Source organism: Linepithema humile, chromosome 2, assembly GCF_040581485.1.
Source record: "Linepithema humile isolate Giens D197 chromosome 2, Lhum_UNIL_v1.0, whole genome shotgun sequence".
In the NCBI taxonomy this organism is placed as follows: domain Eukaryota; kingdom Metazoa; phylum Arthropoda; class Insecta; order Hymenoptera; family Formicidae; genus Linepithema; species Linepithema humile.
Genome location: NC_090129.1, coordinates 13046228 through 13072985, shown reverse-complemented (window position 1 = coordinate 13072985; position 26758 = coordinate 13046228). Strand labels below are relative to the sequence as shown.

The 26758-nt window shown below is 34.2% G+C and overlaps 2 protein-coding genes across 9 annotated transcripts in view; one reads left to right on the top strand and one right to left on the bottom strand.

The window, feature by feature from the left end:
* Nucleotides 1–26758, top strand: part of LOC105669371 (uncharacterized) — a 57238-nt gene that overhangs the window by 4714 nt on the left and 25766 nt on the right. The window lies entirely within an intron of this gene.
* Nucleotides 19232–26758, bottom strand: part of LOC105669372 (uncharacterized) — a 28514-nt gene continuing 20987 nt past the window's right edge. For 2 of the 6 annotated variants that reach the window (XR_010888705.1, XR_010888707.1), the window contains exons 2-8: nt 21415–21682; nt 20829–21035; nt 20666–20746; nt 20341–20376; nt 20156–20272; nt 19721–20062; nt 19232–19654 (exon numbers count right to left, since the gene is read on the bottom strand). Coding sequence is in view for 1 of the 6 variants with exons in the window: in XM_067350235.1 (XP_067206336.1) it covers nt 19980–20062; nt 20156–20272; nt 20341–20376; nt 20666–20746; nt 20829–20874 (363 nt within the window). In the remaining 5 variants the exon portion in view is untranslated. Of the gene's footprint in view, nt 19655–19720; nt 20063–20155; nt 20273–20340; nt 20377–20492; nt 20559–20665; nt 20747–20828; nt 21036–21414; nt 21683–26758 lie in introns of all 6 variants that reach the window. The other 4 variants (XR_010888706.1, XM_067350235.1, XR_010888708.1 and 1 more) reach the window with 3 other exon arrangements.

Genomic DNA, 26758 nt, shown 5'->3' with positions numbered 1-26758 from the left:
AATAACAACAATAATAATAATAACAATAATAATAATAATAATAATTTGTCAAATTTGATATCAGATTCGTATTCAGCAACCTCGACAATTCTTAAACACGAATTTTCATAAAAATTGCAACCGTTTATTATTCTATCTTTCAGTGGTTTTATTTTGAAAATTATGAGCAACAGATTAAAGAATTCATATATAACACCTTTCGGTAGGTCTGTAAAATTTTATATATGTAGTACTACATATATGAGGGTGCCTCATTTTAAATGCTCTAGACAAATATCTCGGAAATTAAAAAAGATATGAAAACGTGTTTCAAATAAAAGTTGTGGGATTTCGAGAGGGAAAAAACATGGCAATATTTATTTTATCTTGAAATAATTTTAAAAGGCCGCATCAAGATCTGTTAAAAACTAGCACCCCTCATCAGTAAAAATTAAAATAAAACTTATACTAAAATTTAGTGCTATTTAGGTGCTAATTTGGTGCTTTATTTTTAATTTTAGTGTTCGAACCGTTTAACAGGAATTTATTACAACAATACCTTTTATTATAACAATAAAGAAAAAGATTACATAAAGAAGAGAATAAATAAATTTTTAAGTTTACTGAATAAAGAAATTTTAAAAGAGATTATAAGGTTTAATATATAACTTTCTTACAGGGCATCTCATGTAAAGTTGCTGAAACAACTGTCATTTTTAAATGCACATAAGGAGCAAAAAAATATCTTTCAATAGAAGACATTTTGCAGTTTTATTTACATATAAACTAAAAACAATCAGAAACAACAAACACAATCATAAAACATCTTATCATTTTATCATTAAACATCTATAAAAAATGTCTAATTTTGCTAATTTAAGTTAAAATATATTTAAATACTATGGCCATTATGTGAAAAACATAATAAAAATTTTTATAATTCCCTCATGATCCATGGCTACACTGCTGTACATAATAATTTTTTATATAACATTTTGTCCGTGTATAAAAAATAGTTTTGTATATTTTTGTTGACTTATATCTTTAATTATAAAAAATAGATTAATTTTGTTTATAGCTTCTAAAAGCATTTAAAAGGCACTAAATTGCGATGTATTTATTTTTTAATTGTTTATATTAATGGTGGAAATGCTAGCTTAATGTTAAACAAGCTTAATGTTAAACTAGCATTCCTACTTTTAATTGTAAATTCCTGCTAAACGACTCTAGCATTAAAATTAAAAGTAAAGCATCAAATTAGCACTTAATAGTATTAAATTTTAATACAAGTTTTACTTCAATTTTTTGTGATGGTGGTGCTAGTTTTTAAGACATGTCAAGATTAACATAGAAATATTAAATGGGAACTTTTATTTTTTACTGCATATTCTTGTAGCTAATGTCGAGACATTTTTTCAAAACACTTGTTGCAAATTTTTTTGCAATGAGAACTTTCTGAGATATTTATTATTACTCCACCAAAAATAGGAAATACTTTTTAGATGCTCAAAATTTAGCAATTTTTAAACTGTTGCAACTTGATGAAGAATTATCAACCAAAGATCCGAAAAGCTTTTTAAAACTTGAAGTTTGTACTTTTATATGGTTTGGGCAATTTAAAAAATTTTTTTATTTTTATGCTTTTAAACCCAAAAAAGAACACATTGTTTTGTTTCTTAAAATTACGTATTTTCAACACTCTGTAGCTTGATAATAAAATTTTTTTCGAAAAATTTATGATAAGTAGCAAAAATTACGACTCTATTATGTGCAAAACGCGTGTTTAAAAATGTTCCTACGGTTTTCTTTTTTGGTTATGCAATTTCAAGTTATGCAATTTTGAAAGTAAATTTGTATTTTTACGCTAATGCTACTGTTGATGGTGAATGTTATTTTTCACAAAATATAGGGTTAGTTCCAAAGTCGTGTAGCTCAGCTAAAAAAACCGTAGAAACATTTCTAAATATGCGTTCTGCAAATAAAATTTTATTTCCTCATGTAATTTTTAATGATTGAACAACTACCGAAGATTACTACTTTGTACTGAAGATGGTCAAAAAATTGACTAAAACGTATATGTATATGTAACAATAAAGAAAATTAACAAGCAACTAATACCCGGCTTTGACTCTCGATTCTCAATATAGTTTAAAATTTTGTACTTTTTGAAAGTTATCATAAACTACAAGAAAAAATTTTTTAATAAACTACAAACTTAAAAATATGTTAAGACAAAAACAATATTTTTTTCTTTTGGACTCAAAACTGTGAAGATAAAAAATTAAAAAAAAAATGGTTACAAATACGTGAAAGAGCAAACTTTAAGCTTTAAGCAACTGTTTTGTTTTTTATCTGCGATAATTTTTCACCGAGTTTCAACGTTATTTGTAAAAAATGTAGGTTTATTTTCAAAGTCATAACTCGGCCAAAGAATCGTAGGAACATTTATAAACACGCGGTTTGTAGATAAAATAAAGAATTGTAGTTTTTGCAGCTTGTCTTAAAATTTTCGTAAAAACTTTATTATCAAGCTGCAAAGTGTTGAAGATGCGTAGTTTTAAAGAACAAAACAATGTGTTTCTTTTTCTGCTTTAAAAGTATAAAGATAAAAAATTTTCAAAAAATTATCTCAAGTATGTAAAGGTATGAACTTCAAGCTTTGGAACGTTTTTTTGGTTTTTGTTATATAATGATTTTTCAAAGTTACAACAGTTTGAAAATTGTTAAATTTTAAGCGTCTGAAAAGTATTCCCTATTTTTTGTGAAACAGTGTAAAATATAGAGTATATCTTGAAAAATATCTATTTTTTCAAACTTTGCTATTTTTATACACAGAATAGTGAGGAAAACTAATTAATATTAAAAGAAATACAAACAATTAAAAAATTTTATAATATTTTGTAGATCTTACTGCATTTTGTAAAATTGCAAATGTAAAAATTAGTATTATTAATCGATTCTTTTCATCTTAAATGGAAACTCCTATTTTCATCATTCTATATAACAAAAATATTTAGGTAAGATCAAGGAAAAATGAATACTTTATGAGATGTTTCATATTTTACACAAACAATTGTCATAATAAAATCGGAAATATCTCAGGAAGTTCTTATCGCGAAAAGATTTGCAATGAATGTTTTGAAAACATCTCAACATTAGCTACAAGAATATGTAATAAGAAAGAGGAATACCCATTTAATACTTTTGAGTTGATCTTAACAGGGCTTTTCAAGGTCATTCTAAGATCAAATAAATATTGCTATCTTTTTTCCTCTCGAAATCCTACAACTTTTATTTAAAATACTTTTTATATCTTCCTTAATTTTCAAGATATTTGTCTGGAGCATTTAAAACGGGACATTCTGTATGTCAGTATCTATCTATCTATATATATATATATACACACGCGCCACTTAAAACCCAACAATTCATGGAATTTCATGGAACATTTTTCTCGCATATTTTTTTCCAAGGAATCCGAATCTGCAATAAAAAATGAGGGTTCCCATTTGAAATTTCAAAGTTGCCACCCGCCCCACCCCCAAGGGGCGGTATTGTGTACATGTATATGTTAATTTTTACACAGGCAGACGTCCCCCTTGATAATATTAAAAATTTATTTGGGACATTTTTTCGTACTGTATACACAGGGTGTCCAAAAAGTCCCAATGTTTTGAAATTAAAACATTTTCGAGAAAAATGTTCCATGAAAGTTGTTGGGTTTTAAGTGGCCCATTAGATAGCAATGTTAGTGTGACCTTGGATAGCGTTGTTAAGGTCACAAAAATCACAAAAACTTTTTTTAATGGAAATCCCTATTTTTGATTGCGTATTCTTGTAGTTGACCTCGAGAGCTTTTCAAAACTATTTAAAGTTCCTTTCCATTAAGTATTTTCCTAGTTATGAGACTTGAGAGATATAGTACCGCCAGTATTAGTATTATCCGATGTGCACCACGGTGAGGTTGCTTGATCGGATTTTGCGCATCGCGCGCGCGCATACCTCTACGTACCTTCTCCCTGTGTGTGCATCTCTTCCATTCGACTTCCGTCTGATCCGCGTCCTCATTCCGGCATCACTGGACAGCCTTATTCCTACCTTTGCGGCTGCGAGTAGCTAATAAAGCTAAGAGAAGCGAGTACAAGCCAACAGTGCGAATGCATGTCAAGAGCTTTCTAATGGTTGTTCACAATAGACCTTTTTCTATTACCTGGTCATAGTTTAAATATATTTCATTAATTAAGGAAAACCTGGCACTACGTTATCTTGTTCCGCAAAACTTTACAAATGTTAACATTTTTTTCTTATTTTGGCCTAATTGACTATTGTAACCCACCGTTAGAAAGCTCTTGACATGCACTTTACGAATCCTTTTTTAAAATTTAATTATCTCAGTTAGTGCCAGAGCTATACCGTATTTTGTACAGCTAAAAATTTGGCGAAAATTCTCCATACTTAACTAAAAAAAAATTCAGGAAAATTAAAAAAAAATGACAAGAGTAAAAGTCTTATTTTTTGCGTAGAATTTGAATTTCTAAGTCAAAACATACCCTTTCCATTTGAAAATACCGTGATAAGGGTAGCACCCCCCCTCCCTCCCTCCAAAGAAACTCCTAAGGGGCAATTTTTGGAGGTTGAAAATAATTTTATCGTAATCTATAATGTCAATACACATAATATATTTTTTGTCCTGAAGTAAAATAATGCGCCCTTTCCGAGATATTCAACGAATACACTTGTGCGGAATACCCTGTATACAGAGTGTCCGATAATTGCTGAATCACCTTTTGGGTGTAGGTAGAGCGGTTTAAACCGAATAGAAAAGTCCTCTATCATTTTGCGATTTTCGCAATAATTAATGAGGAATTAATTAAAAAATATCGCCCAATTTGCGCGAGTTTAAGAGCGCGGCGAGAAGAGACCGGTGGCGATACAGCCCACTCTTATTTGGTTACTAGGTGCGCGATAAAGCGCCTTGGGAGGAGCGCTCTACAAATGACAACGGCACATACAAGCGGTGTGTAACGCTAGATCCTTGCGTCCCACAGTGGGCCAGGATACCAGAAAAACTGGCCAAAAGTCACTTACGGCATTAAAAGAAAAAGTGTATGCCATCATCATTGAGACATGGTAATATACATGTGAGACCATTTTTATGCGTATTAATCAATTATTGTTTCGTTGGTGCAAGTCCGAACTTAGAAATATGAATATCATACCAGTAGTAGCGATTACTTCGTTTGTGTTAGTTAACAGTTTAAAATATTGTTATAAGTATTTCTAATGTCTGTATAGAAACATTAAGACAACAGAAGACTTAAAAAGTTAAAAAATATACTCAAATTTTTATAAAATAAGATGCTTAAGAGTCGTGAATTTTTATATTTTTCATGATGTCGACTTCTGTGATTCAATGTTCCAAAATGTTCCGCGGCCAATCGAAACTTTTTTCATGTTATTCAATAATTTATATTGTGCACTTCAAGAAAAATCTGCACATTTTTGCTCGAATTCATACTCTATGGAGAAAATCGCATTTAAAGCCGCGCGCAGTGCTTCACAGCGCGGCGCGGCGCGATCGCTCGTCTTGTATCAGTATAAAAGTGTGTGTGTGTGTGTGGGTGGATGTGAATGCGTGCGTGCGTATGTGTGTCATTCTGGATTAAGAAAAACCTTAAAAGAAAAATAGAAAAATATGAAACTTAACACTAAAAAGTAGAAATTAGAACAAACCGTTAAAAGCTAATTTAAATACAATAATTATGAGAAACGCTTAATTAATTAATATAGAATACAAAATAAAATTTAAAAAATAAAATACAAACTGGCAATAGCTCTGGAATGGCGATGAAATGCAAAATAACTGCTGTGCTGGAGACGAACATAATTCTAAAGAAAATAGTAGATTTGCAATTGATTGGTGCAAAGGTGGTCATATTATATTAATATAAGATTATAATTTTATTGACAATTATTAAGACTGTTACGTTCTCGCCGTTTTGATTTTGTCGCCCGATGATATTCGTCAGCTGACGAACTGATTGATAATATTGATCGGCATTCTGACAACTGAAGATCTGGTTGCGTAAATAAGATCGGATATTATTTTCATGTCTCTATGACGGACGATACGTTGTTATTGATAAATATTGGCAGTCAGATTTGGGATTGCTATCAAGCTATTCAGACGTATTTGTAACTTTAATAATATTGTGTATCCTAATTTCTATATTCTGCGTTTCGTTTCATAAATTAGTTAAGTGTTTCTCATTTATTATTTATTAAATAGCTTTTAAGGGTTTGATTTAGTTTCCAGTTTATATTTAAAAGAATTTTGATATTAAGATTACGCTTTGCATTAATCGAAACGATGCATTTCACGAAACGTGAAATTCTTAAAGTACTAGAAGAAAATAAAGAACAAGGATTGGATGCAGTCAGAGATTATATTTTCTTAAAACTAAATGTAAATATCACAGATGTCAGTGATGATGCACTGAAACGTTTACGAGTTGCACTAGCCTCTCTAAAAGCGAAAAATAATACAAGATTTAATGCTGCTCATAGAATCAGAAATAGATATGAATCAAACAATTCAGGATGGTTGGATTCCAAATTTGAAATTCCCAATTTACAAACTACTGATCTTAGATTTAAAAATAAGACTACTAATATGGGTCGCCCAACTCTCGCTTTCGATAAAAAATCAAATAGATCCAAAAGACGCGAAGCGGCAGAGATCAGTGTCCAACATGATCATAATGTTGAAAAACTTATAATGGCGGGTCGTCATGCTGCAAGACATTCGGGCGATAATGATTTGCATTATGTTCTAACCAATTTATCGAGTACAGAACAGTCAGAAAAAATGCGAAAGTTAATAACTACAAAAACAAATCAAATCAGAAAAAAAACCCCCGAAGAAGCATTAAATTTTATTTTAGACAACAATGTGTCTAAAAAACTGTATATAAACATGCGCTTAGAGACACTTGCATCTGGAGCAGACATATGGCCGTCTTATAACGAAGTCAGAATGGCAAAATCAAAATTAAGGCCATCACAAGAATTGATGACAATTTCCGAAACGTCTGCTTCAGTTCCACTCCAACCACTTATTAACCATACTGCGAAGAGACTTATTGATCTACAAGCTCCAGTAATTCTTCAACATGTTAGAAAAAATAAGTTAACAAACATAGACGTAGTCCTTATGTGTTCTTGGGGGTTCGATGGCAGTAGTGGACATTCGGAATATAAACCATCTTATGCAGATAAATCGCAAGAAAATGTAAGCAATGAAAGTTTATTTGCAACGACACTAATTCCATTGCAGTTATCAATAGATAAAAACGTCATTTTATGGTTTAATCAAACTTCTCAGTCTTCGAGATTTTGTCGACCGATTCATCTTGAGTACGTCAAGGAATCACGAGACATTATTTTAAAACAAAAGCAAAATATTGATGACCAAATTAATCGATTGCAAACCTTTGAACTTAGTTTAGAAGAGTGCCATATTCGTATAAATTTTTCATTACATATGACATTAATAGATGGCAAGGTTTTAAATATTATTACTAATACAAAATCTATGCAAACTTGCCCTATTTGCCATGCAACTCCCAAACAATTTAATGATCTTTCAAATATAAATTCTCCTAAATTTTCACCGGAAGCAAACTCATTGCAGTATGGAATTAGTCCACTTCATGCGTGGATAAGATTATTCGAGTGTTCTTTGCACATCTCCTACAGATTAACCATTCAAACTTGGCAAGTCAGAGGCGATGAATTAAAAATAAAATTTAATCAACAAAAGCAAAAAGTTTAATCGATGCTTTTTCAGAAACTTGGGCTGTCAGTTGATAAACCAAAAAGTGGTGGTAGTGGAACAAGCAATGACGGAAATACTGCTCGTAGAGCATTTGAAAACATCGATTGCTTAGCGGAGTGTCTCGGAATCGAACGACAACTGTTATATAAATTCAAAATTATATTAATTACTTTATCTTCTCATCTGCCGATTAATCCAATTCTGTTCGAAGAATTTTGCATTTCAACCGCCAAACTTTATGTCTCCCTTTATCCATGGTATCCAATGACATCAACCACACATAAAATTCTAATACATGGTGGACAAATAATTAAAACTAGCGTACTTCCCGTAGGTATGCTCGGAGAGAAGGCCTCTGAGGCACGAAATAAAGATTATAAGAACTTTAGATCCCGTCATAGTCGAAAACACAGTCGAAAAGCAAATCTCGAAGATATTTTTAATCGAATAATGGATTCTTCAGATCCGATTGTATCGAGTTTGAGTCTACAATCACGATTAAAACATAAAAAACATTTTATACTCCCAGAAGAGGCCAGAAAGTTATTACAAATTCCGAGTGTAGACGAGCATGAGAGCACGTCACAAGAAACAGAAGCAAACGACTGCAACTTCGACGATAACTTTCCGAAATTGATGTTTGCTTGGACGAAGTAGAATTATCAGATGAAGAACATTAATTTCGGAGAATTAATATAAAAAATATTTTTTAAAAATATAATGGTTAGTTTATAGATAAATTATACTATACATAAATTATTATTTATAAATTACATGTGATCTGTAAAATTTCACTCCTAAAAAACACCCCAAATAGTGAGTGACAAAAATAATATAATATCTGGTCACTACTCTCCGTCATTAGATAGGTGTAAGAGTTCAAAGCACTAAAAAAGAAAATTCTTTTTAAATATAATTTAACATATAATTTATAATAAACATAAAAAATTAAGATTTTTGGATCTGTTATTTTGAATTTCAAAATAATAATATCAAATTCGTAAACAGTTACCCCAAAAACCGTTAAAAAAAGATTTTCAGTACAAATTGACTTGTTTTTGCATATTATGTTCGCCATTTTGGATTCGCCATTTTGAATTTTAAAATGGTAATATTAAATTCGAAATCAGCGACCCTAAAAACCTTATATTGGTATATAATTTCACAATTTTAAACAAAATTAACTTTAGACGGACTTTTGGCCAGTTTTTCTGGTCTCTTGGCCCACTGTGCGTCGTCCTAGCGATCACGTAACAGTAGGCTGTCTCTTCTCACCGCGCGCTTAGACTCGCGCAAATTGGCCGATCTTCTTTAATTAATTTCTCATTAATTATTGTGAAAATCGCAAAACGATAGAGGACTTTTCTACTCGGTTTAACCCGCTCTACCTGCACCCGAGAGGTGATTCAGCAATTACCGGACACCCTGTATATATGTGTGTCGAGACTGAATAATTAAGTATGTAAAATCATTTTTAAGACATTGTATATACACGCAAAGTATATAAATTTTTTGAGGTAAAAAGATGAAGAAAAATTAATTATCATGAAATAATAATATTTTATTATCACAATTAGAAAAATATTTTAATGTATGAAATAATATTATAATAAATAAAAATGCAATTATGTAAAATTAGATGATAAAGCTAAACGTGTAACATATGTTGCATTAGTTCTCTTTTTTGATAAATCTAAAACTAAAAAGTTTTCATCAGGACTAAATAAAGTTTTGTATAAAACCTTTGAAAATAATTCAGTAGTATATTGCAACCATTTTATCTAGAAACAGTTCATGTTTTCCTTATTGGTATTAGTTTTACGATGGATGTAATCACTGGCGGATCCTGGGAGGGGGGGGGGTTAAACCCCCCCCCCCCTTCCAAGTTAAAAAAAATCAATTTTGCTGGATTTGTTTCAAAAATCTTGGTAAAAAATGCATTAAAGCAGGTCAAAACCCCTCCTATTATCGACATCAGAATCCGCTAGTGGATGTAATGACCTTTTAAAATTTTTTCAAAATTCAAAAAATATTTTTGTTGCATTTCTATAACCTTAATTGAAAGATTTCTTGGAACCATTCTAATTAAGTTTGTTCAATCTCTAGGAATTTTTTGCATAGATATAACTAAACAGCAACAGGCTTATGACTTAACGTTTTTGGTACGGCGGTTTACCGCGTAATATTATCTGACGGCCGAGAGTATTCTAACGACCTTCATCATTTAACTTAGCGCAAGAAGATTTAATATCCGCTACGCGGATATTATTGTGTAATACATGTCTTCTGATAAAATATTGATTTACACAAAATTTTTTTTTTGTTTTTGTTAAACAGAATTAAAGTTTAAAGAAAAAATTAAACGTAATCGACGTGCGGTCGTACGTATGCATTTGCCCAGTAAACATTCGATATCTTATGTATATACATGAAATATCCATAATGCGAAAAAAATGTACTGTATATACTATGTACATACATATGATATACGCTGATGTAGATACATTTGTGGATATACATAAGATATCTTATAGATATACATAGAATGTATATTCGAACGAGATCGCTGCCTGTATATACATAGAATATACCTCGTGTACATTTCATGTATATGTATCAAACGTATATACATAGGATATCGTATGGATATACATACAATGTATATTCGAACGAGATCGCTGCCTGTATATACATAGAATATACCTCGTGTACATTCCATGTATATACATGTAACCAAGATTGGGAAAGTTACTTTATAAAAGTAACTCGTTACCGTTACCGTTCTTTTTTCTAAAAAGTAACTCGTTATCATTACTCGTTACCAATTTTAAAAAGAAACTTGTTACCGTTGCCGTTACTCAAAAAATAACGAATTGTTACAATTTCTGTTACTTTTTTTATGCATAATACAAATTTTACGCACAATTTTTCTAATACAACATTAAATTAAACACTACAAATTTACAGTAAACATTAAAAATTTTTGAACATTATTTTTCATTAAAGTAAAAAAAATGATATAATTTTAATAATGATATCGCTATTAATATAAAGTGTAATAATTTTAATAATATATAATAAAAGTAATAATTTTGATAATAAGATATTTTAAATAAGAAAAATTTTTAATAAGTTGTAAATCAGCTTTCTTAAGAATTTTTAGATGCTGTAAATATAAATTAAAAAGTTTTCTTATTGTTAGTTTTTTTATAAATTCGTAGATATATAGAGTAAATTTGAAAAATGTAACGATAAAAATAACTGTTAAATTTGTTACTCGTTACCGAAAAATGTAACAAAGTTACTTTTTTCGTTACAAAAAAAATTTGTAACGCCATTACCGTTACAGTTACCGAAAAAAAGTAATTGTAACGGTAACAGCGTTACAAGTAACGCGTTACTTCCCTGCATGTAACATACATATATACGATATACGCTGATGTAGGTACATTTATGAATATACATAGCATGTATATTTGAACGAGATCGCTGCCTGTACATACATAGAATATACCTCGTGTACATTCCATGTGTATATAATACATGTAACGTACATACATACGATATACACTGATGTAGGTACATTTATGGATATACATAGAATCAGTTATTAGTTCGTTCGCTTTCCGCTATATGACGCGTTATGCGCTATCTATCTCGTATTTAAGTTTTAATCATGAAAACTATATAAAACTTGCAAAAGGCGGGTAATAATATTGAAGTCTTCAATTTGAAGATGTAATAACTTTTTCTATCAGTTTAATATCTGAATCCCAACACAGGGAATTTAGATAAACTGATTGTTCAAAAATTGGGTAGATAAATATCCGAATAAATGAAAATTGTTTATTATTAAAAAACGTACTGTATATACTATGTACATACATAGAATGTACCTCATGTACATGCCACGAATTTGTATTGCATATCCTCGGAATATATCCTATGTACATACTGCGAACGTGCACTGCACATCCTCGGAATATACCCCATGTATATACCACAAATGTACACTGCATATTTTTGGAATATACTTATGTATGTACTATGGACATCCTATGTACATACATGTGGTAATTATTTCACATACATAGGATATGTGCTTTATATACTTTTCACATTTTCTGTATATACATAGGACATACATAGAATGTCCTAATGTTTATTGGGTGGTGACTGTCGACTATAATTGACGCTCGTACCAAAGATGTTAAGCATGTAGTTATTGTTGTCTTGTAGTAATTTTTGTAGTTATGACGGAGTGACATGCATTTTTTTCAGTAATTAACACTATGAATGTCTGACAAGTTTAAACATTTCGTATAATAAAAGTAGTCTTTATTTATAACATTTGGGAGGCAAAAATTCGAAAATAAAAAAATGACTTACAAGGAAATCTCATGAACCTAAAAATTCAGATTTTTATGAAATTTTACACACACGTAAAGAAAGGGGAGTAAATAGGTGAATTTAGAAAGTTTCATCAAAATTAGAATTTTCGGGTTTGCGAGGTTCCCTTGTTAGGCACTTCTTGTACCAAGATATAAAATTTAGGTTTGCCATACATTATGATGTAACAACGAATAATATCGATTTAATAAATACGATACTATTATTGATCAATCAAATTTTATATATATTCGTAAAATATTTCTTGTAAACAGCAGTTGACAAACTTATTAAAAAAATGCATTTTTAACTATAATTTACTGCGTAAATAATAAGTAACAAAATTTTCTGCAAAAAAGATGACTGTATAAAATATTTTTAATTAAAATTTATTTTAATATTCATTATCCTTATCCTTATCTTTTCTATCATATACGAAGGTACGAAGTAATGCCTCCAATTTTCTTTCTCAAAAAATTCAATTCCTATAACTATGATTTTTACACTGTAATAATCTTCACTCATTAACAAAAATTCAATTATTTTTTTCATAGTCATCATTATTTTCTATGTATTTTTGCCATCTTTGAATCAGACGTTGTATTCCAGACTCGTAAAATTTCTTCAAGAAAATTTCTTGCTGCGACTATTGAAGGCTTCACATACACTTTTTAAAGCGTGTCACCGTCTGGCATCCATTTATATCCCTGCAAAACGACATGTATTGCAGTGATAATTTGAGGGTGCCAGATCCAGACTATGAGGGGGTTAAGGAAAAACAGTCCATCCCAGTTTAGAATACAGCGTCTGATTCAAAGATGGTAAAAGTATGTACATAGATGATGATTTTGTGAAAAAATAACTGAATGTTTGTTAATAATTGAAGAGTACTTCAACGTAAAAATTATAATTGTAGAAATTAAATTTTCTAAAAAAAAAAAAAAAATTAGAGACATTACTTTTACATCAACTTTCGTACAATTTTGCATGTATTTTAGAAATCAATTTGGAATTTGACATTATATCAAAATGTAATAAAATTTAACAAAATTAACTTATAAGAAATTTTTATTAACATACCAAGTAGATCCGCTAATAAAAAATTAATTTTATATTAATATAAGAAAGCCTATCCAGGGCCCAGGTTATCTAAAATGTACTCAGGCCCAGGCTTGTTTCCACAGTTTTTCCTAGAAATTATCCTGAAATCTCGCCTAGAGCCCTTATTTTATCCGAGTTTTCTTCTGGATTGTTCGATAATAATAGCAATAACAATAACAATAACAATAAGAACAACTTGTAATTATTCATTTGACCGAAAAACCGCCATTAAAATATATAAGGAGGAAATATTTATTTATAAATACCTGAAAAAAAAGAAAAAATAAATAATTTTCAATATTCTATTAAAAATGTTTTATATTTTCCACATTAAAAGGTTTCGAAACTTATAAAACAAATAACAGGTGTTTATAAACTAAAAATACATTATCATTAATCGAACGTACGTATATACCTATAATTGAAAGCGAATTTTTAATATTCTGTTAGAAATAATGTACATTTTCCCAACTTACAAAACAACTTACTAATACGCGTTTTTAAACTGAAAATACATTATCACAAATTGCCCGTACTTACATATATAACTAAAAAAAGTATTCTTTGTCGTGACTAGAAAATCTTTGGGTTTATAGTAGTAGTAGTGTCTTTATTTTCCCCTTGGGGTTAATCCTCAATACACATTTACTTAAACCTAACTTATAACTATCCTTACAATTATTCTTAACTCTAACCTTATTACTAAACCTACTTAAGACTATCCTTAAAATTATCTTATACTACTCCTGCCCTTATCCTCCCGACTGCGAGATTCGGGTCTAGACGCCCTGCCGTCCAACATGCTTTCATCCGGCTGCGCCCTTTCCCTTTTCCCTTCAACCTATACACACACACACACGCTCGCAAAGGTGACTTCCGTTTCCTCTCGCCTTTCTTATCTCCATCTTTTATTCCCGTTCCTTCCCCGACTCTCTCTCTCTCTCTCTCTCTCTCTCTCTCTCTCTCTCTCTCTCTCTCTCTCTCTCTCTCTCTCTCTCTCTCTCTCTCTCTCTCTCTCTCTCTCTCTCTCTCTCTCTCTCTCTCTCTCTCTCTCTCTCTCTCTCTCTCTCTCTCTCTCTCTCTCTCTCTCTCTCTCTCTCTCTCTCTCTCTCACCCTCTCTCTTCCCTCCCCCCCCCCCCCCCCCCCCCCCCCCCCCCCCCCCCCCCCCCCCCCCCCCCCCCCCCCCCCCCCCCCCCCCCCTCTCTCCCTCCCACTCTCCTCCCTTTTCCTCTCCTCCTCTATCTCTCTCATCCACCATTCTCCCTCCCCCTCTTCTCCCAAAATCTTTCCCACTTGTTCCTGCCAACTTCCTCCTCCCTCCTTCCATTCCCTGCAACTCTCCCACGCATGCTCCCATGTCTCCTCCTCCGTTCCACATAACCTGCATTTCCTCTTCTCCTCCGTCTCCCAGTACCTTCCCTCCCTCATTTCACTTCCCAACCTAAACCTCGCCACTCTCCTCCATCTACTCTCTCCCCACCCCTTTTTAAGATAACCCGGTACCCCCTCTCCTATCACCTTTCCATACCATCTATTGTATCTTGATCCTCCTATCTTTTCCTCTCTTTCTCTCTCCTGTATCTCCCTGTCCTTTTTTCTAATCTCCCCATATTCTAAATCCTCTTTTTCCTTCCTTCCCTCCTCCTCCTCCGTCTCTATTCCCCTTTCCTCGAAGAACTTTCTCCTCTCTCCCTCCCATTCTGAGTTTGCCCTTCCCTTTCCTACTCTTTCCCTCATCTCCCCCCAGCACCTTCTCGCCAGCTCACTCCCCTTCCCCCCTTCCAGTCTTCTCTCAAAATCCCACGCCCTTTTCCCTGCTCTTCCTCTCAATTTTTCCCTCTTCAACTCCTCCCTTATCATATATCCCGGCGTTCTTCCGTCTACCCCCAACACCCACTTCATGTATCTCTCCTCCAATTTCTCCATCTTCTTTCTTTCTTTCCACCCCCATATTTCCGCTCCGTATCCCATCACCGTCCATACCAATCTGTCGAAAAGCCACATTCTCCTCCCCCAATCCTTCCCAAACCTTCTCTTACCTATCCCCCACACCTGCCCCATTATAGCCGCTGCCCTCATTACTCTTTCTCTTACATGCTCTTCCTGTTTTCCGTTCCTCTTCAGCGTGTATCCTAAATATCTGAATTCCTTTACCTCTTCTATCACCTTCCCTCTCCACCTCCATACTTTCTTCCCCATCCTTCCTCCCCCCTTTCTAAACCTCAGAATCTTAGTCTTACCTAAATTTAGCTCCAGCCTCTTCCTTTTCAAATACCCCTCCAGCCTCTCTATCATACTCCCCATCTCCTCCTCATTCTCCGCCATCATGACTATGTCGTCCGCGTAAGCTAAGGTGTGTACTCTCCCTTCCCCCAACCTCACCCCTCCCCATCTGATCTTTCCCATCTCCTCCTCCAAATCCGCCGTTACCACATTAAAAAGTAGCGGGCTAAGTGGGCACCCCTGTCTCACCCCTCTTGCCGTCCAGAATGCCTCCCCCATTTCCCCTCCTACCCTTACCCTACTCCTCGTTTCCCTCATAATCTCCTCCACTCTCACTACCAATCCCTCTCTTATCCCACGCTCCCTCATCGCCTCCACCAAAACTCCCCTCTCCACTGAGTCAAACGCCGCCTTCAGATCGACAAACATTGCCACCATCCTTCCCTTCTTCTTTCCCAATTGCTTATTTACCAGATAATTTAACACATATATATTGTCGATCGTCCCCATTCCTCTCCTGAAGCCCGTCTGATTGTGCGGCATTATTCCCCTACTCTCTATCTCCTCTCTCACTCTCTCCGCCAACACCATCACATACACCTTATACAAGGTCGGCATCATCGTCACCCCCCTATATTCCTCCACCTTCTCTCCCTCCCCCTTTTTCATTATCGGCACTATTACCCCCTCTTTCCAATTTTCCGGCCATCCCTCCCCTTTCCAAACCCTATTGCAAAATCCCCATACCCACTCCTCCAGTTCTTCCCCTCCATACTTCCATACCTCCGCTGGTATCTCATCAATCCCCGCCGCCTTTCCGTCTCTTATCGTTCTCAATGCTCTCCTTATCTCCTCCCTATCTATCTCCTCCTCCTCCTTTCCCTCCCCCTGTCCACTCCTCTCCCCCCCTCTAACCACCCTCCCTTCCACTCCCCCTAATATCCTCATAAAATGCTCCTTCCAATCTAGCATCCCTATTCCCTCATTTACTCTCTTCCTCCTCCTCCTCTCCCTATTTACAATCTCCCACACCTCACTCTCTCTTCTCGCCTCTTCCGCTCGTCTTTCCCATCTTCTGTTCTCCTCCTCTTTCTTCCTTTCACACAGTTTCCCATATTCCCTCTTCTCCCTTTTATACCTCTCTCCCTCCCCCCCTTTCCTCCTCCAATCTCTTAATTCCTTCCTTACCCGCTTCTTTTCTCTTACACATTCCTCATCCCACCATCCTTTTCTTCTCTCTTCCCCCTTTCCCAATTCCTCTTCCGTCTCCTTCAACGCCTGCTTTATCCTGCTCTCCAAACTATCCCACTCCTCTCCCATCCCCTTCCCTTCTATCCGTATCTTTCCCATTTTTTCCGCAAACTTCTCTCTCCCTTCACGATCCCATATCCCCCTTCTGCCCCTACCCCCTTCTTCCCTCCCTTTCTTCCTCTTCACCTCCCCCCTTACCCATAACTCTACCGGGTGGTGATCCGAGTCCACCCTGTCTCCTACCCTCATCTCCTCTAACCTGTCCCTTATCTCCCCTTCCCCTATTATATAATCGATTACTGTGTTTCCCCTCCCTCCTGTGAATGTATACTCCCCCTCCCAGTCCCCTCTTATACTCCCATTAAAGATCTCCCACCCTCTTTCCTCTATATATTCCAGTAGCTTCCTCCCCTCTCTATTTATCTTCTTGTCTTTCGATCGCCTTTTTCCCGTCTCTCCCTCCTCCTCCTCTTCTTCCCCTCTCACCCCTCCCCCCTCTCTTCCCGTTCTTGCATTAAAATCCCCCCCTATTATCTCCCTCACTCCCCCCTCTTTCTCCTCTACCCATTCTTCCATCCCCTGCAACGTCCTTTCTATTCCATCCCCCGCGTATACCCCTATTATCCTCCACCTCTCCCTACCTACTTTCACTCTCCCTACTACCATCCCATCCTTTTCTACCTCTATTTTTGACCCCTTCTCCCACAATTCCTTTCTGATTCCCATCACCATTCCCCCCATCCCCCTCCCTTTTTTGCATCTCTTCTTCGCTAACTGTACCCCCCACTTAAATCCTTTTGGCAGCTTTTCTTTTATTCTGCTCCATCCCTTCTCATCCAACCACGTCTCTGAGAGAATCATCACGTCCCACTCCTCTATGCTCCTCCAAAAATCCATGTCCTTCCTTCCCATCCCCGCAACATTCCAGAACACCACCTTCCACCCTTTCCACCCTTTTTTTACTTCCTTCTGCCCTTCCCTTTCTTTTTCCCTCCCCCCTCTCCTACCTCCTCTCCTCCTTCTTCCCTCCTCCTCCGTCTTCCCCCTGTCCCCCCTGTCTTATGTTTCCCTTCCCATCTCTCAGCACTTCCTCCTCCTCGTCCCACCTCCACCATTGTTCATCAATCCTAACCTTGCCGTATCCTATCCACACCTTTCTCCCTTCCCTTTCCTCCTTCCGTGCTACTTCCTCCAGCCTCCATCTCATCCTTCTTTCCCCCCATGTCCAGTCTTCCAATATCCTTTCTCTCCTGCCCTTCAACATTCCTTTCTTCGCCCACACTTCCCTTCTCTGCTCCTCATTCCCCAACTTAACCAAAAGCATTTCCCTTCCTTTTCCGCCCTCTCCTCCTAATCCCTTAATTTCTTTGATCTCTACCTTTGCCCCCACGGCTCTAAATATCTCCTCCACCGCCTCTTTCTTCTTCCCCTCCTTCACCTCTACCCCTTTAATCAATATATTTTTCCTCCTCTCCTCTCTCTCCTTTATCTCTATCCTTCTTTCTACTTTCTTTAGTCTGTCCTTTGTTTCCCCCTCGCTCTCTCTCCCCTCTCTCCTTCCCTCTTCTCCCTTTTCCGCCTTCCTCCCCTCTATTCTTTCCACTTTTTCCTCCAGTCCTTCTATACTTTTTTTCATGACCTCCCTTTCCTCCTTCCACCTCCTCTCTCTCTCTCTCTAAATTCTCTTCTCATTTCCTCCATTTCCTCCCTTACCATCCTTCCATTGTCTTTAATCCCTTCTTTCACCTCCTCCTTCATCGCCCTTAATTCTTCCCTCCATCCCTTTACCCCTCTCATTTCCTCCATTACCTCCTCCATTTCCTTTTTCCACTTCCTGATCAACTCCTCTAGACCCTCTGCCCCTCCTTCCCTCTGTCCCTCTGTCTCTCCCCCTCCTTCCCCCTCCATTTTCCCTGGCGATCTCTGCGTTTTCCTACTCTTCCTAAATCCCTCATCCTCCTCCTCCTTCCTTCTCTCCCCTGATTTTTCCCTCTTCCTCTTAAACATTTCCTCAACATTCCCCAGGCTCATGCATCTTTCCCTTGCCTTCCTCTTTTCTATCCCGCCAGATCGCGCCTTACCATCCATCCCTGCCCACTCGCACCACCTCTTCCTCTCTTTACACGCCGTAGTCTATGCCAGCCCACCTGCCCACCTGTCACTCTATACTCTGGGCCCTTTTTCCCTTCTATCCTGCCCTTCCCTATGCCCACCTCATTCACACGCTCTCACTCACACCTCCACTCTCTCCTCCACACACTCCTACCTTTCCTCTCCTTCCACACACTCTCTCCTTTCCGTCACTCACTCACGCTCAATCACCACGTGCCTCTCGCTACTGCGCCGGAAACGGAAGTCCTCTTTGGGTTTATAGTTTTCTTCCTTGTAAAATTGCAAGTAATAAGCATAAATTACTACACCTATATAAATATGAAATAAAAAGCGATTCGTTAAAAATAATAACTTTACTGCTTATTTCGCTTCACACGAAATCCGTCCCAATCCTTAGCATTGGTTACGCATGTACCCAAGCTGGATAAGACTTCCTTCTCAGTAAGTTGTGAATTATTTTCATTGGTGTGCTTACTTAGCACCACGTCTAAAATATTATAATCGTTTATTATATTAATACATTACAAAATTCTCTTGAAAAAAGTTAACTCATATGTATAATATATGTATGTAGTAATATTTTGAAATATTTTACGTATCAACATTTACAAAAAATTGTTCCCTTTAGGATAAATTTATCTGCACATTATTTTTGTGCAGTATATTTCAGTGCAACGTCCCGAGACATATTTTTTTAAAACGTTGTTAATAGTTTTTGTATATTGTCTACAACTATCTATTAAACAAAATAAGGACGCCATCTGCAATTGAAAATAAATTTATTAGTCGTACAAATAAATAGGAATCAATTTTATAAATGCACTTACAAAATCCTTGAGACAAGTAGGGTCCTTCAATTGTACATCAAAGTTTTGGAACTCTTCTACCGACTTGAAAGATAGATCAAAATTATATTTGTCTTCGAACCTTCCCAAATAAGCAATCCCGTTTTATGTAAATGCTGACGCTTCAAGTACATTTAGAATGAGGCCTTGATTTGCCAAGACTTCAAGGGTTACAACAATTCCTTCCAGCATTTTCATGAGTTGGAGATAATTTATAGAGGAAACGTTTAAAGTCTTCAGATTATCTAATTTTGTATTGACCCTCCCTGGAGTTGTCTTTTTTTTTCGATTGAATATTATCCAATTGCGGATCCGCCTTATTATCTATGGAATTATTAAAATAAATATTAAATTTTATATTATTTATATAATATATGAATATACATCCGTAATATGTTTTAATTCTTGCATCCTCACCATTTATTTGCTTTATTAGCGTCCAAGTTTTCCCCGTTACATCAATTATTTTGCCACGTGAAGCGTTATCAATCGTTGAGGCTAACACATCTACAATAATTGAAGTAGATTGCCGATCTGTAAGAGAAAAAAATCACTTTTAATAAAAAGTAAAAACATACTTTATTTAGAACAGTTTATAATACCTTTGACATTTAAATACGGATCATCATTCTTTGCATCTGAAATATATAGAATTGATTAGTAAACTGATGTTTTTACATTAAAATACAGGAATGAAGTCTAGTCAGAAACATATGTTTCAGTTAAGTTTGTTATTAATTTGATTCCAATTTACTTGATTAATGCTCTGTGTTTTCGTCTGAAAAATATACTACACTTGGTTTGTCATTACAAGATGATGCTACAAATATGAAATTTATTTAAATATATTAATATACATATTTTTTAAATACTTATGTATTTACAATCATAGTTTATGAAAATATTTTGTATACTTGCAATACGAACCTGATTTCAGCTGTTTAGGTTTCGGTTGTATCGACAGATTGATTTCGTTCTTTCTTTTCTGTCCGCTTTTACAAGTGACACCTATAAAAACATAATAAAATCAGTTTATAAACATTTATAAATAAAAATAAATCTATCATACAATAAATGAAAAGTCATCTACCATTGGAAATATTCTTTTGATTGTTAGAAATCCGTTTGACAGTCATCAATTCTTTTCATACGTCGAAATTTTTTTGAAGGACCTTGGATTTGAAATTTTCTTCAATCAAGGCTGACTTTTGCCCGGGTTTAATGTCCGATTCGGATGTGAAAGCGAATCTTTTATCGCTTAGTAATTTGAGCTTTTTGAGGGCGTCAATATATGTTTCTATAAAAATTTCAGAATGACAAATGTTAATTTATATGGTATATAGTTATAGTTCTTTTAAATTATGTATAAATTTATACGTAAATAATTTCGTTTAAATTTTGCAAATTTTAAAACTTTATATTCTGCAAATTTTGATAATTTCGAAAATTTGAAAAATTTTGGAGAATACTTTGCAAAATAAATTATTCACGTAGTAGTACACAGAAAAAAATGTTGCACTGCAATGCCTCAATGAGCGAGTAATTAATACCAACTTGCTAAGAGGTAGTTGCGTCGGATCCAGCGAAAAGTCGAATCGCTTTTAGAGGCTTAATTATTTATATCATATTATTATCCAACCTAATTATTAAAGGTACTTGTACATACATATACTTACTTCCTCGAGCTACTATCTTCACTCTATATACAGGCCATTCCTCTGGGGCGTCCACAATATTTTCGACCATTTTTTGTATTTCATCAAAGTCTTCCTCTGTATATGGAGGGGGTTTATAGTTTGCCTCGATATAGCAGTGTTTTTTGTTAAAGTTTATCCATTTCATGGGAACAATGTCAATGGTTCTGATGGATGGTCGGCCTCTTTTCACGAATTCTACGATTTGGTATATGTATTCATCAAAATCATCGTCCGAACAGTTGCTCATCTTCACAACAAGAAAATGAGACAAGAATATTAACTTTAAAGTAATGAAATTATTATTTTCTTATGGGTTGTCTGCAATGAGTGAAGTTTTAGACTGCATTCCGTGTTTATTTTTGTTTCATACAATTACATTAATCGAAAGTCTCTAAAAGATGAAAAATATTTCAGCAATTTACTGTGATTAAAATTTAGAAAATCTCGAAATTGTAACATTTTTAACCTGATCTAACCTTTCTATCCTCCATGCGAAATAGTCTGACTTTGAACAATTTCCGACAGTTTTCCAATTCTGTAACAAAATTTATGTGAAATTGTCCGAAAATTGTCAGAATTTGTCGGAATCTATCATTTCGTCTATTTTTCAGACAAATTCCGACAAATCTTTTCGACAAATGTATTTTGATTTTCAAAGACTTTCGATTACATTTTTAAAGCGCGTTTTTCAGGAATTGTACATTATATTTTTAAATTGTCGTCTATATAAATACGTGAATACTTTTTCTTGTTCGTTGTTTTTCCTGTATCTTGCACAACACAACAAGACAAAAGGATTTTCCTTCTGTTTTTTACTTTTTTCGACTTTCTTTTGTTTAACAATCGATGCCGGGCGCAGGTCTAAGGTAGCCATTAAAAACATGTATGTATCGATTGAGTTGTTCATGAAAATCGATTCAAACTTTAGGTTAGGTTAGGGTTGTGTGTCGATCAGAATCGATCGCTGAATCCAACTATTACATCGTTGTGTTTACGGGATATTTTGTGAATTCTATGTACAAACAATAATCGAATACGAAATGCCATGTATATGTTAGCTAAAACACAAAAATTATGTTCTTGGATTTTTGAAATAAAATATAATAACCGTATGTGTATTACAAATACCTTTTTGCTTGGTGAGAGTATAATTGAATGATGAAGAGAAGGTTATAAAAGTTATAAAGTTAACTTTGATTATGTTGAATGCAAGTAACTTAGTACAAAACATCTATTATTTGGGGATTCTTGATGAAATTTTAAACGTAAATAAACAGTTTTACTTTTTATAAAACTTATCGGTCTAGTTATCGTAATTTCAGAGATTTCGATTTCTGTTTCCCACGTGTGTGTAACGCTCAAATTTGATGGATACTCATAAATACTTTTTTTTTTTCAGTTTTTTGCCTTTCAGGTATAATTTGTTCTCTTGTGTCATACCAAATTCTGTAATCTTTAACATAGAATCGTCATTCAATAAGACCACGTCATTCGGCGACTTTGTTGTTAACAATGTGCCTTTATATTTGAGATTTGAAATATATTCGCCTTCGTGACAATATTCAACTGAGTTTGATACTGTAAGTTTCATATTTTGTAAATATTTTTTCTCATGTAGTCGTCGACAAACTTGGGCTAATGGCCGATAAGGCGAATGGATCATTTTTTAAATTTTTTCCAAACAATTTTCAAATGCAAATGCACTAATATTTATTAAGCTGCTATTCATATTCTTTGCATCATCAGTCAAATGTATCAAATTATGCACATTGATAACTGCAAAATCTTCACCATAAATTTCTTGTGATGATAAGTAAAATGCTTTCAAATATTTTTTCGCATTATCACTGTACGTGTTGGCGGTACTTTCTGTGCAAAGTAACCAACAAGCCATATGGAATAGTAAGAAGTTGTCGTATTGGCTTTTGTTTAAAAGGTCTTTCTAGACTATTGGACCGATGTATAATAGAAATAACATATATTCGGTCGCTTTCCACTTAGCTAAACTATTTAACTCTCTCGGCTTCCTCTGAAAATCACAAGGCATTGACGTATACTTTCCAAGCTGCGACTTAATTTCATTTTGAACGCATGACTAAATTTAGCATTTTTGTTAGAGGTCCAATATTCGAGAAGACGTTTTATGACACCAAGGCAGCATAAGTGCATAAAATCCAATACAAAACAATCAATCATGTTAATTGGTGGATCGATGAGCAATAAAGGTGTGACATTTGTATGATGGAGTGAATGCGTGAAACTTCGAAACGATTCATCGGTTCTTTTCGAACTGTCGAACACTCGGAAAAACTGTCACCTTATTCACTTTTTTGCCAATAACGGTACACCTTTCGCAACAGTGAAATCCAGTATGACTAGAAATGCTCTTCAGAAACGATCTGGCCGGTGTATTACAGATGAAACATTTCACTTTGATTGCATAGTGTTTATTTTCCACGTCAAATCCTTCTACTTGCAACGTATTTATTTCTTGAATAAATTTCTGCAAATATTTTGACAATTATTTGGGCTTTGAATTTCCAGAATATATGGCAACAGGAAACGGATCGTATATCATTGGCGTAAAATGTATACGACCTAAAATTGGCCAAAACTCTTTAGCGAATGATTTAAAGAGCGATATGCCGTCAATGTTAAATTGTAAATGTATTATGTTATTGGTGTGTACTTCTGGATTAATGTACTTAATAAGGTTTTTTTTATGCCCAGATGAACAAATTCTCCTGTAGAGCCATCCGAATCCTGCATCGGTTCGATATTGTATTTTGCGGATGACGTTCCTATAAACGTTTTTGTAGATTTGGATAAAAGTGGCATTAATCTAGATCGTAAAATATCCAGCAATTCATCTGCTTGATTGTGTGGAATTTGGTTGGTTACAATCCACTGACGTAATTTTTCCATTTGATTAGCCATTTCGTCCTCATTATTGTGACCTTAATTGCATTCATCGATTTCTCTTTTTGATTCTAATATATCATCTTCAAGCTCTGAATTTTTGATTTCTCTTTTTGGATCTGACATATCATCTTCGAGCTCTGAATTGTTATTTTCCATAAATATTTCCAGGCCATCAGTTTCCTCTTCGTCGCGTACATGATAGACATTCTCATTTACAGCATTATCAGTATCTTCATTACTGTTAGATCGCGAATACTTGTTTTTTATCAAGTCACTTTCGTCACTCGTGTCACTTTCAGTTTTGATGTTCACTATTTTTGTTTCTAATTTTTTCCTCGTCCGATATTTTCGCTTCCTTAACAGTAAACGAGAAGCCGCGAATGCGATCACACATTTTGTACGTTTCAAACCGTTTTTTCTTTTATTTCGAACCGTAAAACTCTTTGATATGCTCTAAGGTGTTACTATTTTGAGCCGTAAAATATTTAACAAACGTTAAAATAACCTGAAAATTCAGAATAGAAAAACTGGTTTTTCCCTGATCGGACCCGGTCAGATCCAGGAAAAAATACAGATAGATATTTTTTAACCAAAATCTGGGAAAAATCGTGGAAAATTTATAGCTAGGACCCGTCTGGATTTTTCAAGCTAATATTTCCCATGCGGGACTCGTATATATTCAGGGAAGATCGAGGGAAATTTCTACCTGAATAGTTACTGTTTCGTTACAAATAATGATTATTTGTGTAAATAATGATAAAAATGTTAACGATTATAAATGATAACTCAATTTTTTTACAAAGATTCAATTAGTATATAAAGCTTTCCTCTGCTACATGACTTACATGAAGAAAAAATCGATTTGCCAATTATCTATTATAGCTTGAGTGGCGACACTTCATACTTGCTTCACTTCCCCAGGACAAAAATATGTATATGTATGACGCAAAGCATCTACTTAACTCGCTAAAAATAGCAGATATATTTGCGTCTTTATTTATATTTAGTCGAATGGCAAATTTTGTTTCGAAAATATTAATAAATTAAAAATATATCGAAAAATTTTTTATGTCCAGTTAAAAATTAAACACTTTATTGAAATTATAAATTTTTGCTTTTTCTGAATTATTGCCCTGATTGCAAATTATTCTATCATTGCAATAATATTGATTTATAGTGTCAGAAGTAAATAAATAAAAAATATATGCAATTATTTTTTGGAATATATATTAAAACATAAATAAAATTGTTTTGATAAAATAAGTAAATAAGTAAACTATAAGAAGTCGATAACTATAGCTATTTTTAACTTGTGAATAGTCATTGCAAATATGTCGTGAAAAAAGAACTTATTTATTCCGACGAGTATTGTCGGAAAAATTCACGCTTAATTCGTTGCTTTTGACGTCATAATCCGATATAGCTGCAGAATGACGTATCAATAACTTTAATATTCTTAGTAACTTTATGATCTAAGAAAAAGTTCTCCTTTGTTCCTAATCTTCTATTGTCCATACATAGTTTTTTTTCAGATATCACTAACAAGGAAACTACTCGAGGTATCCTCCGCCGATTTTAATAATTTTGCAATATGTTGTAGTTGACTAAAATATATATATATAAGCGGAACATAAACAACTAATATCACATTATAACCATTAATATTATCACTATAAGCACAGGGTTTTACTTTGGATGCGTTTAGTCCAATTTTTTTTAGTCTTTCACTAACAAGGGAATCTCGCGAACCCCGAAAATTCTGATTTTGATGAAACTTTACACACATGTAGGGGGGGGGGGGGGAATCAATAGATGAATTTAGAAATAAGAGCAAAAATTTTCAATTACTGCCCAAAAACGGTTTTAAGAGGTGAAACCATCCCTTATATGTAGAGCAGCTTTCTGCTTTTCACGATACACCACAAAAATTATTCGAGATATCAAAAAACGTTTTATACAAAAGTTTTATAGTAAGAACATTTCTATTTAACCACCTTAATAAAATTTTGAAAAAAATATTTTTTATTTTTTAAATAAAATTTTTAAAAAATTATTTTTATTTTTTAAATAAAATTTTTTCAAAAATTTTTAAAAAGATTATTTTTCAACAATCTTAAAAAAAATTATTTTAAAAAAATTTTATTAATGTGGTTAAATAGAGGTGTTCTTATCATAAAATTTTTATTTTTTGATATTTCGAATAATTTTTAAGATGTGTCGAGAAAAGTAAAAAGCCGCTTTACATATGAGGGGTGATTTCTTCCTTTAGAATCGTTTTTGAAGCGGCAACTATTATACAATTTCTAAATTCATCTATTGAGTCCCCCTACATGTGTGTAAAGTTTCATCTTAAGAACATCTCTGTAATGATATTCTCTAGAAGAGCTTTTTTTTGCGAGGG